The following is a 21652-nucleotide window of genomic DNA, read 5'->3' on the forward strand; positions in this document are numbered from 1 at the left end:
GAAATGCTTCCATTTGGAAGCATTTTGCCTGAAGATGGATCAAAAGGCATATGTTGGGCAGCCGTTTGTGGTTGCTGGTTCCAGCACTGCTTTTGAAACTCCACTTTGCGTTGCCCTCTCCTTCTCCGTATGCACAAACAGTAGACAATGTTCTCAGCCACCCTTTGTTTCAACCTTTTGGATTGACTCTTCAGCCTCCGGTGTACACTCACTATCTCTAATTGGATGGCGAACGCAGAGGCAGCCTTTTAACTGAATCAATCTTAAGAGAGTGGATGGCACACTGTTGACACGAACAGGGCCAGGAATTGGAAATGGTCCCATTGTGGGCAAATTCAGCCTGTTGTGTTATTCTTCGTGTCCATCACTGCTAATACTGCTGGGGGTTAAAAATTAAAAGTTGCTCCTGCTAACTGCACTCAATTCCTCCCGGTTAGGAATTATTTATTAGTTTAAATTACAGTTCTCATTCTTTTGGTGAAATTATGGTAAGCAGATTCTACAGCATGCTATTTTCCTCTCATAACCGGGTGTGACAACAGCAAGACAACTGACAAAAAAATTAGATGAGCCTGATCCCAAAGATCTGCTGGGAACAACACTCGGGAAAACAGATAGTCAGCCATGTTCTGCACTTCTCAATCCCACTCCACCCCACATCATGACCAATCCTGAACAGCAACTGGCAAATTAGAAAATAGAACCTACTTCATTTGAAGCCTGTGATTTCCTATCCAGCAAATTCCTAATCTTGACCTTACTCATCAGTGGAAAGCACTGGGGTAAAGAAACTTAACAGCCATGATTGAATGGTGGAACAGACCTGATGGGCTAAATGGCCTAATTCTGCTCCTGCATCTTATGCTCTTACAATTGTGTGGCCTCTGCCATAAGGCACAGGCTGGGGGCAGTCAGGTTATATTTTGCACATATCTTAAAAGCTAGAATCAGACACCACCCACAGAATCGGCTATATCTCCACATCATATTTATCATCATATTGTCATTAAATGTGCTCGCTTGCAAAGCCTTTCATGAGGCTCCAAAAATTAAGCAGAATCTTTTGTGTGTCAGAACACTAATAGCAACATTTTGAAAGACTCTGAGCATTTTTAAAATTTACCAAGCAACTGACTACTGCGCCCCAATTTAACCAGATAATAATTCTGGGTATTCTAAAAAATAATTTGCAGTCATTTAATATCAGATTACTCATAGCTAATGGCTGTCACTCTGATTCAAAATGTTTCTTTTTGTAACAAATGCATTTTCAGCTGTACTATCGAACCTTACCATGTTACCTTTTATAAATACGTCAAGGAATATTTTTTAAAGCAAATGAATGCCGAGATGATACACAATGAAACCTCAGTGTGCATGTACTTTCACTGAAATTCCTGGAAAATAGATCAATTGGTTTTGGGTTTTAAATGCAATCATGCACTAAACATCTTACTTGGCTTGGCAGGAATGAAAAGCTTGACGTACAAAGAGCATCTGAGGACTCTAGGTCTGTACTCGATGGCGTTTAGAAGGATGAGGGGGATCTCACTGAAACTTACAGAATACTGAAAGGCCGAGATAGAGTGGACATGGGGAAGATGTTTCCATCAATACTGGGATCTAAGGGCATAATCTCAGAATAAAGGGACTACCCTTTACAACCGAGATGAGGAGGAATTTCTTTAGCCAGACGGTGGTGAATCTATGGAATTCATTGCCACAGAGGGCTGTGGAGGCCAGGTCATCGAGTATATTTAAGATAGAGGTAGATAGGTTTTTGATTGGTAAGGGGATCAAAGGTTGTGGGGAAAAAGCGAGAGAATGGGGTAAAGAAACTTAACAGCCATGATAAACGGCCTAATTCTGCTCCTGCATCTTATGGTCTTATAATCATGTGGCCTCTGCCACAAGGCACAGGCTGGGGGCAGTCATGTTATATTGAGTTCTAATAAAGATATTGCATTAGAAACAATGTACCCATTTCTGCTCGTAAGATGGTGTCGGAAGTGGGGCTGAAATTGAATTTTGAAGAGTTGAGAGAAGTCATAGCTACTAGAAGAGGTACACAAATATACAGAGCTGCAGAAATCTGCTTAAAGAAAAAAAACTGCTGAATGCCACTGAAAAGGAAAGCAAACAAACTGGATGAGTCAAAATAGGTGTTAAATTTCCTCTCCTAGGACTGGCCAAAATGAAAGATGTGTGCAAGAACTGGCAGTTCTTCCACTTGCAACAGCAAAACTATTGAAATTGCAACAGATTTAAAAAGCAAGCCAAAGCCAGTACAAGGAGCAAAACTTTAAGTTTAAGTTTAGGAAAAACTTACACTCGAGAAAGTGATAAACATATGCAGAAGTGCAGAGGTTGTAAAATATCAGCTACCGCATATGTATGGCTGAAAAGACCAGATATTGCATTATGCTGATAGGCATTCCAGGTCAAAAATGCTAAACAATCATGGACAAAAGGCAGGATGCAAATGCTGCAGAGGACATTACAAAAAGGGAAAAAGGCTTATCCAACATGGAGAAAGCAGTGTTATAAATGCAAGAAGCCAAAGCACTTTATGCACAAGAAAGAAGCAAAACAAGCCTATACGGATGGCTACTGGAGAGATATCAGCTCAAGGGTCTGACAGATCACTATATGAACTCTCCACTCGCCTGACAAAGGGGCAAACCCTGAAAGCTTGCGAGTTTACTATCAAATAAACTTGTTGGACTTTAACCTGGTGTTGTGAGAATTCTTACTGAGATCACCATATATCACACAACAAGCTGGCTCCATCAGGTTTATAAGTGGTTAATAGTTTGTGACTGTTAGAATGATGACCATAGATGGAAAGCATGAAGTGTCAGATAGACATTGTGAGTATCATGCAACATCTTGACCTATACGGAACTGTGCGAAATGGCTCAACATGATGATCCAAAAGCTCTTGAAAGTAAAGTTGAGGCTGAATGATAGCACAGTGCACATACTAAAAGGACAAATTAAACTGAGAGCCTAATGTAATGCAGTGATGAAGATTTGGAGTTCCAAATCACAATACAGCATGCAAAAGTCTCAGCCAGAGCAAGGCTAAAACTTGTAACTCTAAATACACCAAAACAGATTTATAATATGATGCAGAACACTAAATCATTGATTGCTGAACAGTTCTTCGAGTACAAAGATGTGTTCACAGGGTTTGGATGTCTACCTGGAGAGTATCATCTCAAAGTAGACGTGAGTGCAAGACCAATTCAGCACCATCTGAGAACAGTTCAAGCTGCCCTAACATCAAGCCTAAAAAAACAAGATGGAAGAGTTAGAAAAGAAGGGAGTACTCAAGAAAGTGAAAACCCCGGCAGACTGATTAGTAGCAAGGCAGCAATGAAACAACCTGGAAAGTTGAGAGCGTGCACAGACACAAAAGGTCTAAATAAATCACTGAAGAGGTCTCACTATCCCATGCCAACTATTGAAGGAATTTTGCCACAACTTGCCAAGGCAATACTTTTACTACCATAGACATGAAGGTTGGCCGGTGGCAATTGAAACTTGATGAAAGCAGTAGCTTTCTAATGACATTCAGGACTCCATTTGGGAGGTATAAATGGTTGTGCATGCCTTATTGGCATTGCCACTACTCCAGAGGAGAATCAATGCATATAACATAATGATCTTCCTGGCATGGAAGCCATTGTGTATGATCTACTAGTCTATGGATATGGAAACATAATTGAAGAAGCCATTGCTGACTACAAACAGAATGCAACTCTCCAAGTGTTGCAAGAAGTAGAGATGAAAATATGGCCTCAAGAGCATGAAAGATACACCTGTAGCCATAAGGATGTATTGGGCATACCAAGATGAACTGACAGCCCACGATGGCATCTTGAACAAAGGAAAAAGAGTCATTATCTCTAAGGAGATGAGAGGAGAGATGTTGAAGTATATCCATGGAAGCCATGAAGAAATTGAGTCGAGCTTGAGGAAGCCAAGAGAAATGCTCTACTGGCCAAACATTACCAATGAAGTTAAGGATGTATCAGCAGTATGGTGCTTCCAATGAGTACAAACTAAGCCACTGACACCCAGTGACATCCCAAAAAGGTCACAGATGAAGCTCAGAGTAGACCTTTCACTCCATCAAGAAAAGATTATTTTATTACCATAGATTACTAGCTGACTTCCAATGACCACTGTTGAGATTGTAGAATGCCTGTAAAACACATTTCAGTCATGTGGCATTCCAGATACTGTGATGAGTAATAATGGCCATGAATGAAAATTTCAGTTGCTTCATAAATGATTGGGAAATTCATCACCTCCATACTTTCCCAGTTGAATGGAAAGGCTGAGGTGACAGTGAAAATCACCAAAGATATCATCAAGAAATCAAGTAAATCTAACACACATACAAGGCGATCCTCAAGGGGAGAAACACACCTACCAAAAGCATGGTAAGTAATATCATGCTGTATCCAAACTAGTCTTCCAATAGCAAAAAAGCTACTGAAACCATAAGTAATAATGGGTATGAGTTTAATAAAACAAAGGAAAACGTCAGAAAGCCAAATTTCATTCAGAAAAAAACTGCCAGATTTGAACATTAGAAAGCCAGTCAGATTATAAACTTTCAACCCTATCATTGGGAATCAGGATGTGGAGATGCTGGCATTGGACTGGGGTAGGCAAAATCTACCAAATCATTATTTTGTAAATTGAATTTGTGTTTTTATATGCCCTGTTTGTGAATAGAACTCCCACTCACCTGACGAAGGAGCAGCGCTCCAAAAGCTAATGGCTTTTGCTACCAAATAAGCCCTGTTGGACTTTAACCTGGAGTTGTGAGACCTCTTAATGGGAATCAGACCATGAGGAAATTTTGGATAAATGCAAATTAGTTGAGACTTTGAGTGCATGTGGTGGACATGAATGATCAACTATACTAGTGCAACAGTTGGCAGAGGCAAACAACTAAAGAGCTATTCCTTCACTGGCTGATCAGGAAGATAGGATCTCACCTGCTATACACAGCAGAGAATGGCCAACACTCGCAGGAGTCCACTGGTCTCCAACAATGGAAATTGAACAATAACAGTTACCAAGACAAGTGCCATGGGAACAATATTCCCTGGAGAAGGAACGCCATTGCGATGGGTTTCCTTCGGATCATCTGGTTTCCTTCCACAGTCCAAAGATGTGCAAGTTAGGTTGATTGGCCATGCTAAATTGCCTCTTAGTGATCTTAGATGTGTGGATTAGGGGTACTAGTGTGCTAAATATGCGGGTTATGGGGAAAGGGCCTATGTAGAGGGCTCTGTTGGAGAGTTGGTGCAGCCTCGATGGGCCAAATGGCCACATCCTGTACTGTAGGGATAACAACATCTATGGGTACCATTAAGAAACCTATATGATTTAATGACTATCTATGCAACGCATGTGCAGAGGCTGACAGGAATAATGAAGAGTTTGTTAATGCAGAAGAATACTGGGTACACAGTGTGTAATTTGGGTAACTTGCAGTTACACATGATAGTGCATGCAAGTTTGGCTTTACTTCATTATGAAAAGTGGGATGTTTGTGATTTAAATTGAATCATGAACTAACGGTCCTTCCAGGCTTGCTGTAGTCTCGTGACCTCTGCCATGAGGTACAGGTTGGGGGTAGCCATTTTGTATTCAGTTCTAATAAGAAGCAATGTACTCTTGAAGCTTGCAACAAATTGCAGTTACAGCTAGGAGTAGAGATGATCAGAAAAATAAACCAGATTTCAACTCTGCCGAGATTTCCCCATATCTTGAGTGACCTTCAAATTCCATTTGATGTGCCATTTGCCCCTCACATTGTATTTACAGTGCCTGCCTGGCCTCCATGGAATTTTTCCCCTTTAATGCCTTTTCAAGGCATCAACATCAGTTTAGGCCAATAGAAACTTTGCAAAAGTCCCTTTGAATCTTTTAAAGACCACAAACCTTTGCCAAAGTAAGTAACTTAATTTTCTAATTGAATTTGCATGTGATCCTGGAAGAGCACAAAATACACCAAATGCAGTATCTAAAATAGGCCTTAAACATGTCACTTGTTTGTCATTGCAAGTCCTTGGAGTTAGATTCCAATTATGACTGTCATAAATATAAAGTGGCCATTCAGCATTGCCATGGGCTGCGTTGAATGCTGAAAGAGTCCATAAGATTTACTGCTCTATATATAAAATTATGCGCTGACTTCCAGTTGATTTTTGTGTTTTTTTCCCTGTCAGCACTTACTGCTTGAGAGACTTTGGAGAGACTTGACACTTTTGGAACATTGACAAAAAGTTAAAGTTTATTTATTAGTCTCAAGTAGGCTTACATTAACACTGCAATGAAGTTACTGTGAAAATCCCCTAGTTGCCACACTCTGGTGCCTGTTTGGGTAAACACAGTAAGAAGTCTGACAACACCAGGTTTAAGTCCAACCGATTTATTTGATAGTAAACTCACAGTCTTTCGAGGTTTATCTCTTCAAAAGCTTGTGAGTTTACTATCAAATAAATCGGTTGGATTTAAACCTGGTGTTGTCAGACTTCTTACTGTGTTTACCCCAGTCCAACGCCGGCATCTCCACATCATGCCTGTTTGGGTACATAGAGGAAGAATTGTGCATGGCTAATGCACCTAATCAACACGTCCTTCAGAATGTGGGAGGAAACCGGAGCACTCAGGGGAAACCTACACAGACACGGGAGAACATGCAGACCCCACACAGACAGTGACCCAAGCTGGGAATCGAATCAAAACCATGTCCGTAGTGCTGTGAGACAGCAGTGCTAACCACTGTGCCACTGCACCGCCCCACAACATCAGCCCAATGATGAATTCATAATTATTTATGTATTTTGGATTAAATGACAGAGATGGTTGTGTTAGGCTGTAACACAGGCTACCTTTACCAACAGTGTGATACCGCACATCTGACTTACAGACCAAGACATACAAATGACCAAGCTGTATCACTTGTAGTGTAGGTTTGGTTCTACAAGTGCAGTAACATTCAGCTGGTGCCTCCTTCCAGGAATACTACAATTCTATTAACCTTCATCTATAATGTAATGGATTTATTGTGATAGACCCTTTGGTGCAGGCATCTGGTGTGCTGAAGAGTGAAACCATTTCCCATGACTTTCAGCTAGCATAGCACCACTTTGCAAACCACAAAATTAGGGCTTAGTTCCTGGGATTTCCCATCACTTGTCCCACTCCGCCTAAGTATGACCCTCCAAGTTGGGGTTCATTTTTGACCCTTGTTTTTGCCACACTCTGTCTCATCCTTCAATCTTGCTGAAAGTTGCGAAAGGTGTGAAATAGCTTAAAATATTTGCTTTGGCCGCACAACTTTCTCCCAATGCAGTCATTTCCTTTAAATGGCCACAGTCCTTTTCTGATCCTCCTGTTAGGCTACAGCTTTGCAGCACCAAAGCTGCATTTTGAGCTGTAAATAATGATGCCAGAAAGCTGATGTGAATTTTTTTAAACCCTCCTCCCCAGCCCCCACCCACCAAACAGGCATGACTACCCCCCACCAGGCTCAACTTGTTACTCCCTTCCTTCAGTAAATGCACAAGGCCAACTACTGACTCCCCCACTCACACCCCCCAAAAGGCTGATCACTCCACCCCATCAACCCCACCCAAATCTTCCCACATGATACCCACTTGCCTTAGATACTTACTTTATCCCTGGTTTGTAAAAGGTCTTTAAACTTGGCTGGGCCTTTAAAGTTGGGAATGGCAGCTTGTGTCATAAAAAAGAGGGCACAGCTTACCTGCCCTTGTCTGAGCTGCCCTCAAATGTCCACACACCTGATGAAGGGACACCATTTCTGAAAGCTTGTGGGATCACTATCAAATAAACTAGTTGGACTTGAACCTGGTGTTGTGAGACCTCTTACTCAAATGTAGGCCCAGAGACTGTATCTCACCATACAGACCTTACCTGGCCTGAGTTAAAAGGTCGAGCAAGAGAATGTTACCTGGATTCTCAGTTAAGTAATTTCAACATTGCCAGCATTGCACTCCTGGGCCTGTTAGCTCCTCTCTCTCCACATCTCTCTGGCCCAACGAGCTCCAGATTCACCTCCAAGTCCAATGTTCTATCACTGAATGTTTTCCTGGTACTTTTGCAATCCCAGCAGTGGCCATTATTCCTGGCAGTGCTGAGAGAAGGCTTTCATTTGATTGACAGCTTGCGCCTGTGTCTTGTACTCTCGGAGGTAGGAGCTTGTCTTGTATGAAGACAATTAAATTGTTACAGGCCAAGCTAGTCAAATGCCTGATCCCAACTTTGATTTGGGGCTGGGGACTCCCCAGTGTAAAATTCAGCTTATAGGATCAATTTTAACCACCTGTCTGTGACAAATGTCTGGGTTAGTAACCTCTTCGGAACTTAACCCTTCCACTTTCGCTAAAGTGTTCTGCGGACCAATAAATGAGTTAAAATGCCTTAGCCTTAAAAGTTAAAGCAGAAAGTGTCTTTTGCATTCACCCTACCCACCCATTCATCCATCTGAAACCTGCTTAGGATGAAAATCATCCCCATATTTAAATTAAGAATCAAAAGAAATGTGGTTGTTTTGCAAAAAAGAACAAATGGCTTAGAAAGCAGCAATAGTTCAAGAAGCATTTTACACAGCCTCTCCATCGCTAGTTTGGCTGCATGTTGTCAGCCAATACAACTGAAGCTTAGATTACACATGTAGTTCCAATGTTCCTTTCTGAATAGGACCTGGATTTAAATCCATCTTTTTTATTTATTAATTTATGGAATATGTGTATCACGGGCCAGACCAGCATTTATTGCTATCCCGAGTTGCCCTTAACAAGGTGGCAGTGAGTTGCCTTCTTGAACTGCTGCTGTCCCTGAGGTGTAGGTACACCCATAATACTGTGATGGACAAAGGCCTCTGTTTCAAACCAGTCACCATGAGCCCACAACATAAAATTGTTCTTTTTGGGTTGATTTCATTGTAATTTTGATAAAAACGGGACTCTTTAGTAAGTAGAAGGTTAAGAAGGTGAACACACAAACTGGAAAGGGCACATTGCGCAGATACACTTACAAAGTCATTGAATTTTGCAGTTTACTACTTGTCACTTAGCTTCCAATCAGGGCCATTGAGTTTCATTTTTCACAAATATTGATGGAATTATGGGCATTATGATTTCCAAAGTACCGATAAAAATTTCGGAATTCACACAATACAAGAGAGAACTTAAATCATTGTAGACCAGCAATCCATTAATAGTAATCCATTCAGTCCATTCACACATTGTAACAGATGAAGTGTGATTTCTGTAAGTCAGTGCAAGATTAAGCAAATATAAAAACTGAGGGCCTGAGGGATGTTGGAGCGTTCAGCTATAACTTGGAAAGAAAATCTGGAGAGTTGTTCTAGAGCTGTGTCTTCCACCCCACCTGACCACAGAAGGTAGCTATGTTTTCAGATTCCCAGAACAAGGCTGCCGTTCCAAGAAAATGAACAGAGGATTGGGTTCAACTATGTCATCTCCACTAACCTGTTCCAATAGCTTGTTTCTACACAACATCTAGCCTCACTTTTTGGTGAGGTACTTAGTTGGATGCTGGCAGTGAATAGCTTGTTTCCACACAACATCTAGCCTCGCTTTTTGGTGAGGTACTTAGTTGGATGCTGGCAGTGACTGGCAGCCATGTATGTTGGAACTGTGTATTAATATGAATCATAACTTTACGAAAATAGGGGAGAACATTGTAGGCAGGGGAGAAAAGAAAATACATTCCAGCCCCAATATATATAGTGAAAAAGGGGAGGGTATGGGTGAGGCTGGAAGCAGCTGATGAACTAGGCAGGCAGGAAAGTGAAGGTTTATTTTTAAAGCCAAGACCTTATTAACAATTGGTAGCCATTCTCCTGTCTCTCTGCCTGAATTGCTCCTCTTTGTTCTCAGTGTTTCCTCTTCAAAGCACAGGTACAGGGGAATCCCCAGTGGAATCAGTGTTCTGTCCTGTGCTTTACAACTGAAATGTGTTAACGTGATTATGGCTGCAGACTTGTGACTACAAACATGTTGCGATCTGGGTCTCTCTATCAAGCCATTCTAAACTGTTTTAGTGATCCACTAGCTAGAATGGGGGCCAGCAAAAGCAGAAATCCTCCTGCTGGCACCACAAAGAAATTCTAGGCCACTGTCATCATATGCTCCTCTTTCTGCATCTGTGCAACCCTACACAAACCAAGTAGGCAGGGATGTATGTGCATGCGTGTACATTGAAGGCTCACATGCAGTGTACCATCTGTACCCTTGCTACACTAATGCTTCCTCCAAATGGTGTGCAATATGGAGGTGTACTGGAGCAGGAGGTGGCAATTAGGAGGAGGTTTCCTTATTGATGGTTGACTTGAAGCCATGAGGCTCCATTGGATCCAGAGCTGATGTTTAGGATTTCCAGAGCGCTCCCACCTGACTATGAAACAATCTGTCTTCACCTCTGGTAGGTCTCTCCTGAAAACTGGATAGGATATATCCAGAGGTGGTGTTGGAGAATTCTGGGATGTAGTTGATGGTTATGACTCTGTGCAGCTGTACCCCACAGACTGGAAAATATGGGCAGCTTGGGGGAATCAGAGAAGAGCAGCCTGTAAGGCCCTTTATCTCTTGACCTATAGACTCTGTGGGATCAGGTAAAATTTCCTACTATATATTTTATATATTCAAATAATACAAATTCTTGGCTACTGAAATTAAATAACTGTTTGCCAACAGTTCTGAGATTATTAAATAGTTATTTACCTTGTAGCCTGATGATTTGATATGAACTCCTCTCTTGGTCAATGTTGACTTCATTCTTATAAAAAATGATCTCTCCAAGCTGTTGTCAATCGTCAGCAAAGTTGGGCTAGTAGATTCTATTGTGGAACAAACAAAAACAGCATTAGTGACAGGATTTTGATCACGTAAGCTTCAATTTTGCCATGATTTTGTTTGGAAGTATGCTTGTTTTTCTTTGCTTTTATCACCACTAGCTGGCAGTAAAGGGGGTATTTCTAACTTTTTTGTACAACATATATTTTGACTATATTTCAGAAACCAATCATTAAATTTAAAAAATGTCCTAGAAGAAAGTGGTATAATATTGTAGAACAAGGATTAGAACACATTTAGCTTTCACAATACATTATTCACTGATCAGTGCCCTGACAATTTATTTTCCTGATATAAAGCTCAATTTCACAGTCTTAGGGTAGGATTCTCCAAAAAAATTCTAAGTGCTGAATTCACACACAAACTGAAGTAAATCCTGCTGTTTTTTCCAGTGGGATTTTCAAAGTGAATTTCCCATAGTCTGTGCACTGCAGTGCCCTTGCGTGAATCTCATTAAAAATCTGTGGGCAGGGCCTATTCCCCCTAGAGCCACTGGACGAGTGCTGATCTGTCATAACAGAAATCGGCGCATATACAGTAGCCCCACACTGCTGGTCTCCCGATCACTGGCCAGTTTGATCGCTGACCAGCACCGTGAACCCTCATCGCTGGCCGTGTGACCTCTCCCACCACCCGATCGCTGGGATCCCGGATGTATCCAGGCTAGCCCATCCCCCCCATCCCCTCCACGACAGTCCCAATCTCCCGTTTGCCCTCCCCCCCCCACACCTGCACCAACTCCCCCCACCCCCCCCTGGTCACCCCACCGGCAGCCCCAACCCCACACAGCTCCGACAAACTAGCAGGCCATTCCCCACCCCCCGCCACCACTGTTGACCAGCACTGATTACTGGCCTTCCTCCATCACTGATCTCACTGCAGAGTGGCAGAGGGTCTCCCACTCCTCTGTAAGCTTCCCAGAGGCCCCATCCACTATAAGTCTCGTCCCCTCTGGCCCCATCCCCTTGGCACTGCCCAATGCCCAGCAGGCAGTGTCAAGGTGCCTCCGGGCATTGCCACTTTGCTCCTTGGGCAGTGGCAGGGTGCCAAGCTGGCAGTGCCAAGCTGGCAATATCCAGAGGGCACCCCCTTCCCCCTAATTTCCTGGAGTGGCTCAATGCCTCCCCCTTCACTGCAGCGGGGCTGGTCTGCCAGTGCCCAGCTACTGGGGAGCTGTTGTAAATCCCACTGGAGTGAAACATTCCTGGTGGGAGGGTTGGGGGGGGTGGTGGACGCTGGCGGATGTGGAGACTTCAGTCCCGGCCTGCTAGAGAAGAGCAGTGGGCTGGGAGAATTACTCCCTTAACCTTTAGGTCGCGTGATAAAATACCATGGTGGTGACAGCAATCGGGAACCAGTGATATGCAAAGTTTAAAAGGACAGCTCACTCACTATAAGATGTGTGTAGACATCTTCAATAGTAAACAGTAATATTTTGTTATGCTTGATATTCAGCAAGCTCAACCACTGCATTTGTTTGAACAGATCCTATACAACAAGATAGTTAAAATTTGTAAAAGATAATTCACATTTTTATCTGCATTTCAGAAGAATAGCAGAGCCCATGAATTCAATTATTGATAATTTCAACTTTGTAATGACATCCTATTGATAGGTTAGTCTCTGTAGTTCTTTTTGAAATTCCCATTTTTGAAGGCACTAATTTTGCCTTTCTGAAGTTACAACCATTTTCCCTCATTCGAGGGTAAAGTGGTGCAATGCTATAAATTTAGCACTTTCACTTCCACTGATTAAAAATGAATTACTATAAAATTCTTCTCATCATCTAACACACTATAATATGCCAACAGCTTTTTAATTTTATTTCATGCAGTCTGTAACGCACTATCTAGGCAGAAACTTCAACTGTAAGAGTTTAATTCATCCCTCTAATCCAATCACATCAACCTTATTTTTCTTATCAGAAATTCTCATTTTGAATTAAATGAGCTCATTAGTTTTAATCAAAGCCAGAAAGATCAAAACTTACACTTAAATGCTTTAGATCAGAACTGTCACTCAGCCGTGTAGTTCTATTTTGTGAAAGCATAAGATCAGAGCCCCTTGGAGCTGTTTTTTTTTCCCAAGGAATGCTGATAATATGAGAATGATAGATGTCTCTGGAATTAATTTAGTTCTCCCCCCCAGTTTGGTATGTAGGAAGCTCAGTGACCTATCCAGCAAAACTGCAGCTTTGGTACATTGGTGAGAACTGAGACTTAATGAGATCTATTTGTGAAACAGGAGTATCTAATAACTGGCCAATATGTAGAAACTAAGAAGAAAGGTTTTCACTGATTTTCCAATTACACTGAAATCATAAATGTAATCTTTGTACACGTATTCATACATTTGTGATAAACACTAAATGCCAGAAAGCTTACTGCCTCCCCCACCTCCCCCAACCCAGGTGAAGACAAGATTGGCTGTGCTTGATTGCACCGTTTCCTGCAGATCAATAGCCTGCCAACATTATTATCTAGGTTCATGCTCGAAACTGGAGGTTTTCTGTGTGCACCTCGAGTGCTAATGCTTCTACAGCTGATACTGTGGAACTGTATCTCAAGAGGAAAGTTTCAAGTTTATTTTGAAAGCAAGCAGTTTATTTTCCTACCCATAGTTTGATCCTTCCCAATGGTTTGACAGATGCATGAAGTGCCTGAATAAAGCGTCTGACAGAAGCCTCGTGATTTATTGAGGCTGGATCCTATGACTTTAATCAAACCTCAATTCCATTTTTATTTGGGTTTGAGCAATAGTTTTTCTGTTGGGCTGGAGCAGGAATGCTGACAGCAGAAGAGTAAAATCTAACAGGTGTAGGAAACCCCACAATGAAAGCCCAAGACTGCCCTATGGCCTTCCTGCCATTTACCTGCAGCCAATGATTGCTCAAGTGCTGCCTGATCTTTCCCTGCAGACTGGTAATAGGCAACTCTTGGGCTGATTGAATTATCGATTGAGAACCACCAAATAGGATTCCCATAGTTCCAGCCCTAAATGAGAAAATATCTTCAACTTTCTTTCCACCTTTCATTCCTCCCTTATCTCTGCATGGTCCATCTCTTACTCAACCTTTCTGTTCCTAAACTTCTCTATCTCCTTTTCCAGAACCCACCAGTACTTATTAAAAGCCCACTGACTTCCACAGCTATCATGATTATAACTTCCTTCCACTCCATTTCCTGTAAGGAATCTCTTCCATTTTCCCAGTTTATTTGTCTCCATTCGATGTGTTCTGATGACATGATCTTCCATACCAGCTTGTATGAAGAATCATGTCATCCTTTAGCAAGGTCATGTCTTCCTTTAGCAATTGAGGATTCCTCTCTACTGTGGCTAACATCCTGGTCTCACCATTTCCCATTATTGTGCCCCCATCTCTCCTTTCTCTCTCCCTGAACCATGACATCCTCACCTTCCACTTGCATCCCCACCCCACTCTAGCCTCCTTATTCAATGGATCATCCTTTGTTTTACCGTCATCTTCAGCATGGTGCCACCTCCAACTGCATATTTCCTTCCTCGCTCCTATCAGCCATAATCCTATCAGTTAGTAGAGTAGACTCAAGGAGTGGAAATGACCTAATTTTGCTTCTAAGTCCTATATTTCTACATCCCCACTTTAACTAACCATCTCATTCCCACACTGACCTCTCTATCTTTGGTCTCCTACATTGTTCCATTGAAGTTCAATGGAAACTTGAGCAGAATCTCAAGGTTCTAGGTACTTTACAGCCTTCCAGGTTCAACATTGAATTTAACTTTAGCCCTTAACTACCACATCCATTTTTATTTCCAGAGGACAGGTGCTAGTATTTGAGGATGTCTGCACACAGCCACAATGAAAGAAAGAGGTTTGGTTGATGTTTGAGTTGGGGATCCCCTATCGATGCCCATTCACAATGGACGATCCATCTAAATACTGTGGCTACAAGAGCAGATCAATTTCTGCAGTGAGTAATTCACCTCCTATCTCCCCAGAGTCTGTCCACCATCAACAAGGCACAAGTCAGGAATGTAATGGAATACTCTCCACTTGTCGGGATGAGTGCAGCTCCAATGAGACCCATAGCTTGACATAATCAAGGACAAGGCAGCCCACTTAATCAACACCCCATCCACCACTGACACATCCACATTCACTCCCTCCACCACTCATACACAGTTGCAGCAGTGTGAAGCACCTAAAAGGTACACTGCAGGAACTCACCAAGCCTTCTTCGACAGCATTTTCCAAATCTACCTCCTCGACAGAGAATGGCAGCAGACACATGGGAAACACCTGCAAGTTCCCCTTCAAGCCATGCACCATCCTGACTTGGAACTATATCACTATTCTTTCATTGCTGCTGGGTTAAAATCCGGAACTCCCTTTCTAACAATACTGCAGGTTAACATTACTTATATCAGGCGGTGATTCAAGGCAGTTGCTCACCACCACTTTCTTTGGTGTAATTGTTGACATTACCAGTGACATTCTCATCCCATGAAAGAAGAAATTGGCAAGTTAGTCTGCACCCTGCAATCTATTTGCTTTTTCCCTGCATTGAACTAGGCTATGGAAGCCTATTTATTAAATTTGTCATGTTTCCCTCACCATTTGCTAGTGTGCTATAACAATTTACACCTCCTTTGGATAATTATTTGTTTATACACCTGCCTTGAGAGGTTTTGTATCTAGTGGCAGTGTCTCTATATCAGGGCTAGAAGCTCTGGGTTCAAGTCCCAATTCAAGGTTTAATGGCCATGGAAAGTGCATCCATGAGGTGGTCAAACAGATTGTTTGTCGGCCTATAAATCCTTCAAATCCAGCTGATGGCAGAGGACTGGGAAAATTCCTTTGATCAGTAGAATGCAGAGGGCAATGGCAAACCGCTGTACTACTTTGTTAAATGTAATCACGGACTGTACAATGGAAGCGCATAGTCACCAATTCTCTCTTAGGGTAGGTTACCTGTCTCATTCTTCTGTCTTGCATTTTAATCACTTAGCCATTCATGGCCTTCTCCCTATCACTTACCTTTCCATTTTATACTTCCCCTGGTTCTTATTTAAAAGTTTTTCATCTCTAAAATCTTCCAGATCGGTTGAATGATAATCAACTTGAAATCTTAAGCTGAATTTTACTGTGGACTTCAGGATGCTGACATTGGAGTGAAAAGCAGCAAGACTGTCTCGGTGAATTTACCAAAGGTCCTAATTCATCACCTGCAGGCTTGCTGTCCAATTCAAAGAAGGTGGTTGCATTCCAGTTGGTGCCAGTCCATAAAGAGGAAGCTGCTGAGGCAGCCAGGAGAACTCAAGGGCATTTCAAAATGTAGATGCCCTAGGACAGGTATGTAAACATGAGAATTTAAAGTCAACCTCACAGGCATAGGGCAGGTTCTTCCAGGCGGATTGTTGGTCTGCCAGAGGGAGGCAGCACCTTCCACACACAGTGGGGTCATTACCTAATCATCAACAAAATGCCAGCTGCCCTGTATATTACCCCAATGGAGCTTTACTTATGCAGTCTGCCTCTGTTTCTTCCTAGGAAACATCCCTAGCAGAGGAAATGTGGTGGGGAGCTCTCCCGATGCAGTTCCTGCTGTGTTACCAGCTCTTCCACCTTTGCAGCTTGTAGACTTTGTTGCTCTCCATAGATGATGTGCGAGTATATCCAGAATTTTCTGTTTCTATTTTAGATTTCTAGCATCTGAAAAATTTTGTTTTTCTGTATAAGTTCCATTGTTTTCAATCTCATAGATAGCGCTTTGACAAGAAATAGTTTAATGTGTAGCCAACTGGAATGCTGAGGTCACCAGCTATTGTATGAAGAAATTATGAGTCAGTGGACACAATCGATCACCTACAGTGAAAGCTAAATTGCTAATAAACTAGGTTGCTGGAAATGAGCACACCAGACTAATGTCTACAACTGGGAGCTGTGTAACCCCCATAGAAACAAGCTGCAAACTACTGCACACGTGGCATGTATCTGCTGACACTTTGAGTCGACTGGAAAGTAGGATGAACAAAACAGATCCTGAAAAACAATAGGAAGACATGCAGTTGCTATAGTTTCTGTTCACAGATGCTCTTGTAGTTTACCCTAACACGAAAACAGGTGAATTTTTCGCACTAAAACACCGTCATGTCACTTTTACGCTAGCTTTTTCGACTGCTCCAAAACAGGAAGCCTCTATGCTTTTTGTCTTTCTCTCTCTAATCTCTCTCTGTTTAATGTTATATGCTGTTGTATTATCTGTAAATGGTTCAGAGCTACTAGTATAGGAACTAATTGTATGAGTGTTCGGGGGGGGGGAGGGGGGCACATTTTTATAGTTACATAACAGACTCACGTGAAATGTAACAGAATCAGCTCAATCTGGTCCCTCTATTGTGCCCAGACAGCATGGTACTATTTGACATAAAGGACAGGATTTACTGTGCAACCCACTGTGTGTTTTACAGTGGCAGCAGGCAGATCACCATTGGTCAATGGCAGGATGTTCTGCTGCTGCCATTGTCAATATGCATTTTGCAACATTGGTGGGCCCAGAAGATCCCACCAACACGAACAGCTGGAAAGTTCCAGCCAAACAGCTTTTCAACTTTCCAAGATCAAAGTGCAATTAATAACAACTAGGAACCAAAGCCAAAATGAACATAGTATCTATCCAAAATAAAAAGTGTTACTTTGTCTCTGTCTCTTTTTCCAAAGCAGCCTCACAACATAGTAAAAAGCAATAAATAGCAAACATATAGATGTAAACTGATGTAAAATGGGAACCGTAATGACAAATGTAACAGTGAGTAAGCTGGCATCAGACAGCCTGCTAGAGACACTTCTAGATTCCTTTAGCTGCCATGATGATAGTTGATTGAATATTTGGACTTTGACATCCCATAATGGGGTATCACTCACTTGGGATTGGGGGGGGGGAGGTGGCTGATGCCACTGAATTGGGGGTTGGGGGCAGGGGGTTTGCCTGAGATCAGGACAACCTTTAAAATTGACACCCGACTCTCCAAAGGGCTGACCTTGCCAGCATCTTTAGGTCCGCACTCCAAAAAAAATTCTGAGTGTGGGTGAATTGTGAACTGAATTGCACCAAACCACCCAACAGGAATCTCAATGGTTTTCTCCTTGGGACAACACTTTGAAATTTATTGGGTAAATTCAGCCCAGCAGCTCCAGCAAATACCATGACACAATCCTAAATATCTCCATATTTGTCCTCTTCCTCAATGTCACTTCTCAGGCTTAAAAAAACAACATTCAAAGTCACAGACTTAACAGCAAGAACATCATTTATCCATGATCATTTATGCTGGCTAATTCCCTACTATCTGACCTTCAATCAGAATATCCAGCCAGCAGATCAGTTGGTCCAACATTGTAAGTTAGTTAAGTTTAGGCTGAAGCTCTGGAAAGAAGAGGTGACTTAACATTGGATAACACTTTAACAATAGCAGTTGAATTGGAAGAATTGGATGAACAATTTCACAGCATCAAACTTGGTTCCACCTGTCACTGACATGGCAAAAACTGAGGTTAATCAAGTGGCATAATGGAATCCAGGTATCTGTAAATTAAACAATAAGAGTCAGAGTGTTTTGGATGTGGCTACTGGGGGCATTGTGGAAAAGATGCCTGTCGCCCTACCAAGGGAAAGATATGGAGAAAACGTGGGAGCAAAGACCATTTTGCCAAGAAGTGCAGAAGGAAAACTGAACAGGATGAAGCCTGGCTAACCACATAAAGGAAACAGAGATGAAAGTAGCACAACTGTAAGACAAGTTAAAGAAGATCCGGGGAGTGAGAACATAGTAATCATGAATACATGTTTTTGTCAACAGGAGTAACCATGAGAAAGTTCCAGTGATTATTTTTGTTTGAGCAGATCTGGCACAGTTCCCCTTAGAGCTAGTGTTCCCAGTCACTGCCTTTGTCTCCTCTGACCCTCTGAGGGAGGGTCAATCACACTTATACACTTGAAGGAATCATTCGTGCAGTTTGTGGCAGTTCATGCGATACCCAGAGCAGTGACAACTAGAGATTGAAAGACAGTTAAACATCCAGAGTTGGATGACATCAAACAGAGAATTCAAGTTCAAAACTAGGAGGATTGCCCATTCAAGATGTACATCATTGTGTTTGGCCAGTTCCCCAGGTAGCAGCAGACACACTGCGGTCTGGATCTCCTGGGAGCTGATGGAATGCTGCTTGTTGCAATGGGCCAGGCGGGAAGCCTCGCCTGAGGTGCGCTCAAAGATGTTGTTGATGAACAAGTTCATGATGCTAATGGCCTTGGAGGAGTTGCCAGTGTCAGGATGAACCTGCTTCATCACCTTGTAGATGTCAATGGAGTAACTCTCACTCCTGCTTCTCTTCCATTTCTCAGTGCCTTTGAGTGTTGGCTTCTTGATGACTTTCTTGGTGCCCTTCTTGCCAGCTGCTACTCCTTTCTTATCCTCCACCATGGTTAAGGATCACTTGGTGTTGAAGTGGCAACTATTGTAGATTAAGGCAATGACAGGAGTGCTATTGACAGAGCACCGTGGGAGGAATTTTAAAGACAATCATGTGCACATCTTGAAAATGTGTCAAAAAAAGCTCCATTCTATTTGTGCTTCATTGTCATATGAGATCTGGGGATTGGAATGTTGACGCAGTTGAGCAGGATGGTGAGCATCTTTTGAGCAGAGGAACAGCACAAGACTTTTGGGTGCTACACATCAGATTGCAAATGTATTCTGTGAAATCCTATGTAAACTTTAGAGAGGGGTTTGGATCAATGTTTCAAGGAATTGGGAACCTACAGAAGCAACTAATGAGATTAGCCACTGCAGAAAATGTGTAATCTGTAGCTCTGCATATACACAGAACAACTTTTTGGTCTGAGATGGAAAGTTGAGGCAAAGATCAAGGAGCTGATTGATCAAGACATTACCAGAGCCAACTGAAGGACCAATACTGTGGGTGAGTCCTGTTGCAGTTGTACCTAAACCAAATGGTGACATTAGACTCTATTGATAAGCAACAAGTGAATGAAGTAGTGGGAAGCAAATGCCACCCAATTCCCACAGTGGAAGAATTCCTTCAAGAGTTGTCAACAAGCAAGATATTTTCCAAATTAGGCTTCAAGGGGGGATAGCACCAATTGGAGCTTCATCCTGATTCAAAGGAAATGACAACTTTCATCCTTCATTGTGGCGAAGGCACAAGAATCATTCCCAAGTAAGCTAATCTCTGACAGATGCGGAAAAGAAATATTCTCAGATGCAGAAAGAGACTTTAGATTTGGAGTGGACATGTGAAAGATTCTATGCATACTTGTTCAGCATTGAGTTTGAACTGGCTATGGACCACAAGCCATGAGAAATTATTTATTCTCCCAATCCAAAACGTGTGCCACAATTGAAAGATGGGTTTTTTGACTCCAGCAATAGGAATACAAAATGGTTCACATTGCTGAAAAGATGAACATCACTGACCCGCTGTCATTTCTACAGAGGGAAGGTCAAACACACCTATCCAGTTGAAGGAATCATTCATGCAGTTTGTGGCAGTTCATGCGATACCCAGAGCAATGACAACTAGAGATTGAAAGAGAGTTAATCGTCCAGAATTGGATGACATCAAACAGAGAATTCAAGTTGAAAACTGGGAGGATTGCCCATTCAAGATGTACATCATTGTACAGATGAATTTTGCACAATTGGGAAAGATGGTCTCAGAAGCAGCGGACATGTAGTGCCATAAAAGCTTAAGCCTAGACAGATGGTGCAGGCTCATGGGCATCACTTGGGATTGGTTGTACTAAGCAAAATATTCAAGCCAAAATATGGTAGTTAGGGATGGAGAAAGATGTGGAGTAATTTGTTAAAAGATATCATGGATGACAATTCTCAACTGACCCAATCCACCAGAATCAATCTAAAGCACACTGTTACTGACTGTACTATGGGAGAATGCAGGCCGGTTTTGGCAAATGAGTCTTGGCTAAGGAAATGCAAACATACCTGAGAGTTTGGTGAATGGGGGAAGGAAGTGCTTGTTTCCTTTTTCCTATTTTTCTCACCCTGTAATGAATTGGTTCTTACTCTGCTGCAAGAAAAGGAACTAACAGTTTGGTGAGTATGTGGTAAATGGTTAAAGATCTGGCTATTCCAGTCCTAAAGTTTAAAATAGTATATCAGCTGGTGGTAAAGTTAGTAAAATATATAAAAAGCAGCATAAATAAGTGTGCGTAATATAATCAATAAACATTAAGGATGACATGACAGGTGATGTGACAAGGCTACAGCATGTAAGAGCTCCAGGACGCCAGTGTGGTCCAGGTTGCAGTAAGTCTTTGTGGTTCGAGGAGTTTCAGCTCAGAGTCATCGAACTAGAGGCTGAACTGCAGACTCTGTGACACTTCATGGAAAGGCAAAGTTACCTCGATACCTTGTACCAGGAGGAGTCACACCGTTTACAATAGGGTCTTCTGATTTGGTTAAAGGAGGTGGGTGTGACTGTGGATTAGGTAGGCAAGTAGAAGGCAGGACTGCAGTAGTGAGAGCCTCTGTAATTGTTCAGTAGTTTTGAGGTTCTGTCAGCTTATTTGGGTGAGTGTGGTGGCTACAAGCTGAATGAGCAAACTGACCATGACATTGTGGTACAGGAAGCCATACAAGAGTGGGGGGAACGAAAGGGACATACTGGTAATAGGGGACAATATAGTGAGGAG

At 42.2% G+C, this 21652-nt stretch overlaps 1 protein-coding gene across 3 annotated transcripts in view; it reads right to left on the reverse strand.

Moving 5' to 3' along the window:
• The window catches only part of npas3 (neuronal PAS domain protein 3), a 1239764-nt gene that overhangs the window by 72343 nt on the left and 1145769 nt on the right, over positions 1-21652 (reverse strand). For all 3 annotated transcript variants that reach the window (XM_080202857.1, XM_080202858.1, XM_080202859.1), the window contains exon 7: positions 10803-10918. In XM_080202857.1, coding sequence (XP_080058983.1) covers positions 10803-10918 — 116 coding nt within the window. The remainder of the gene's footprint in view (positions 1-10802; positions 10919-21652) is intronic.

This window comes from Carcharhinus amblyrhynchos, chromosome 14 (genome assembly GCF_965287045.1).
Source record: "Carcharhinus amblyrhynchos chromosome 14, sCarAmb.v2.hapA, whole genome shotgun sequence".
Lineage (NCBI taxonomy): Eukaryota > Metazoa > Chordata > Chondrichthyes > Carcharhiniformes > Carcharhinidae > Carcharhinus > Carcharhinus amblyrhynchos.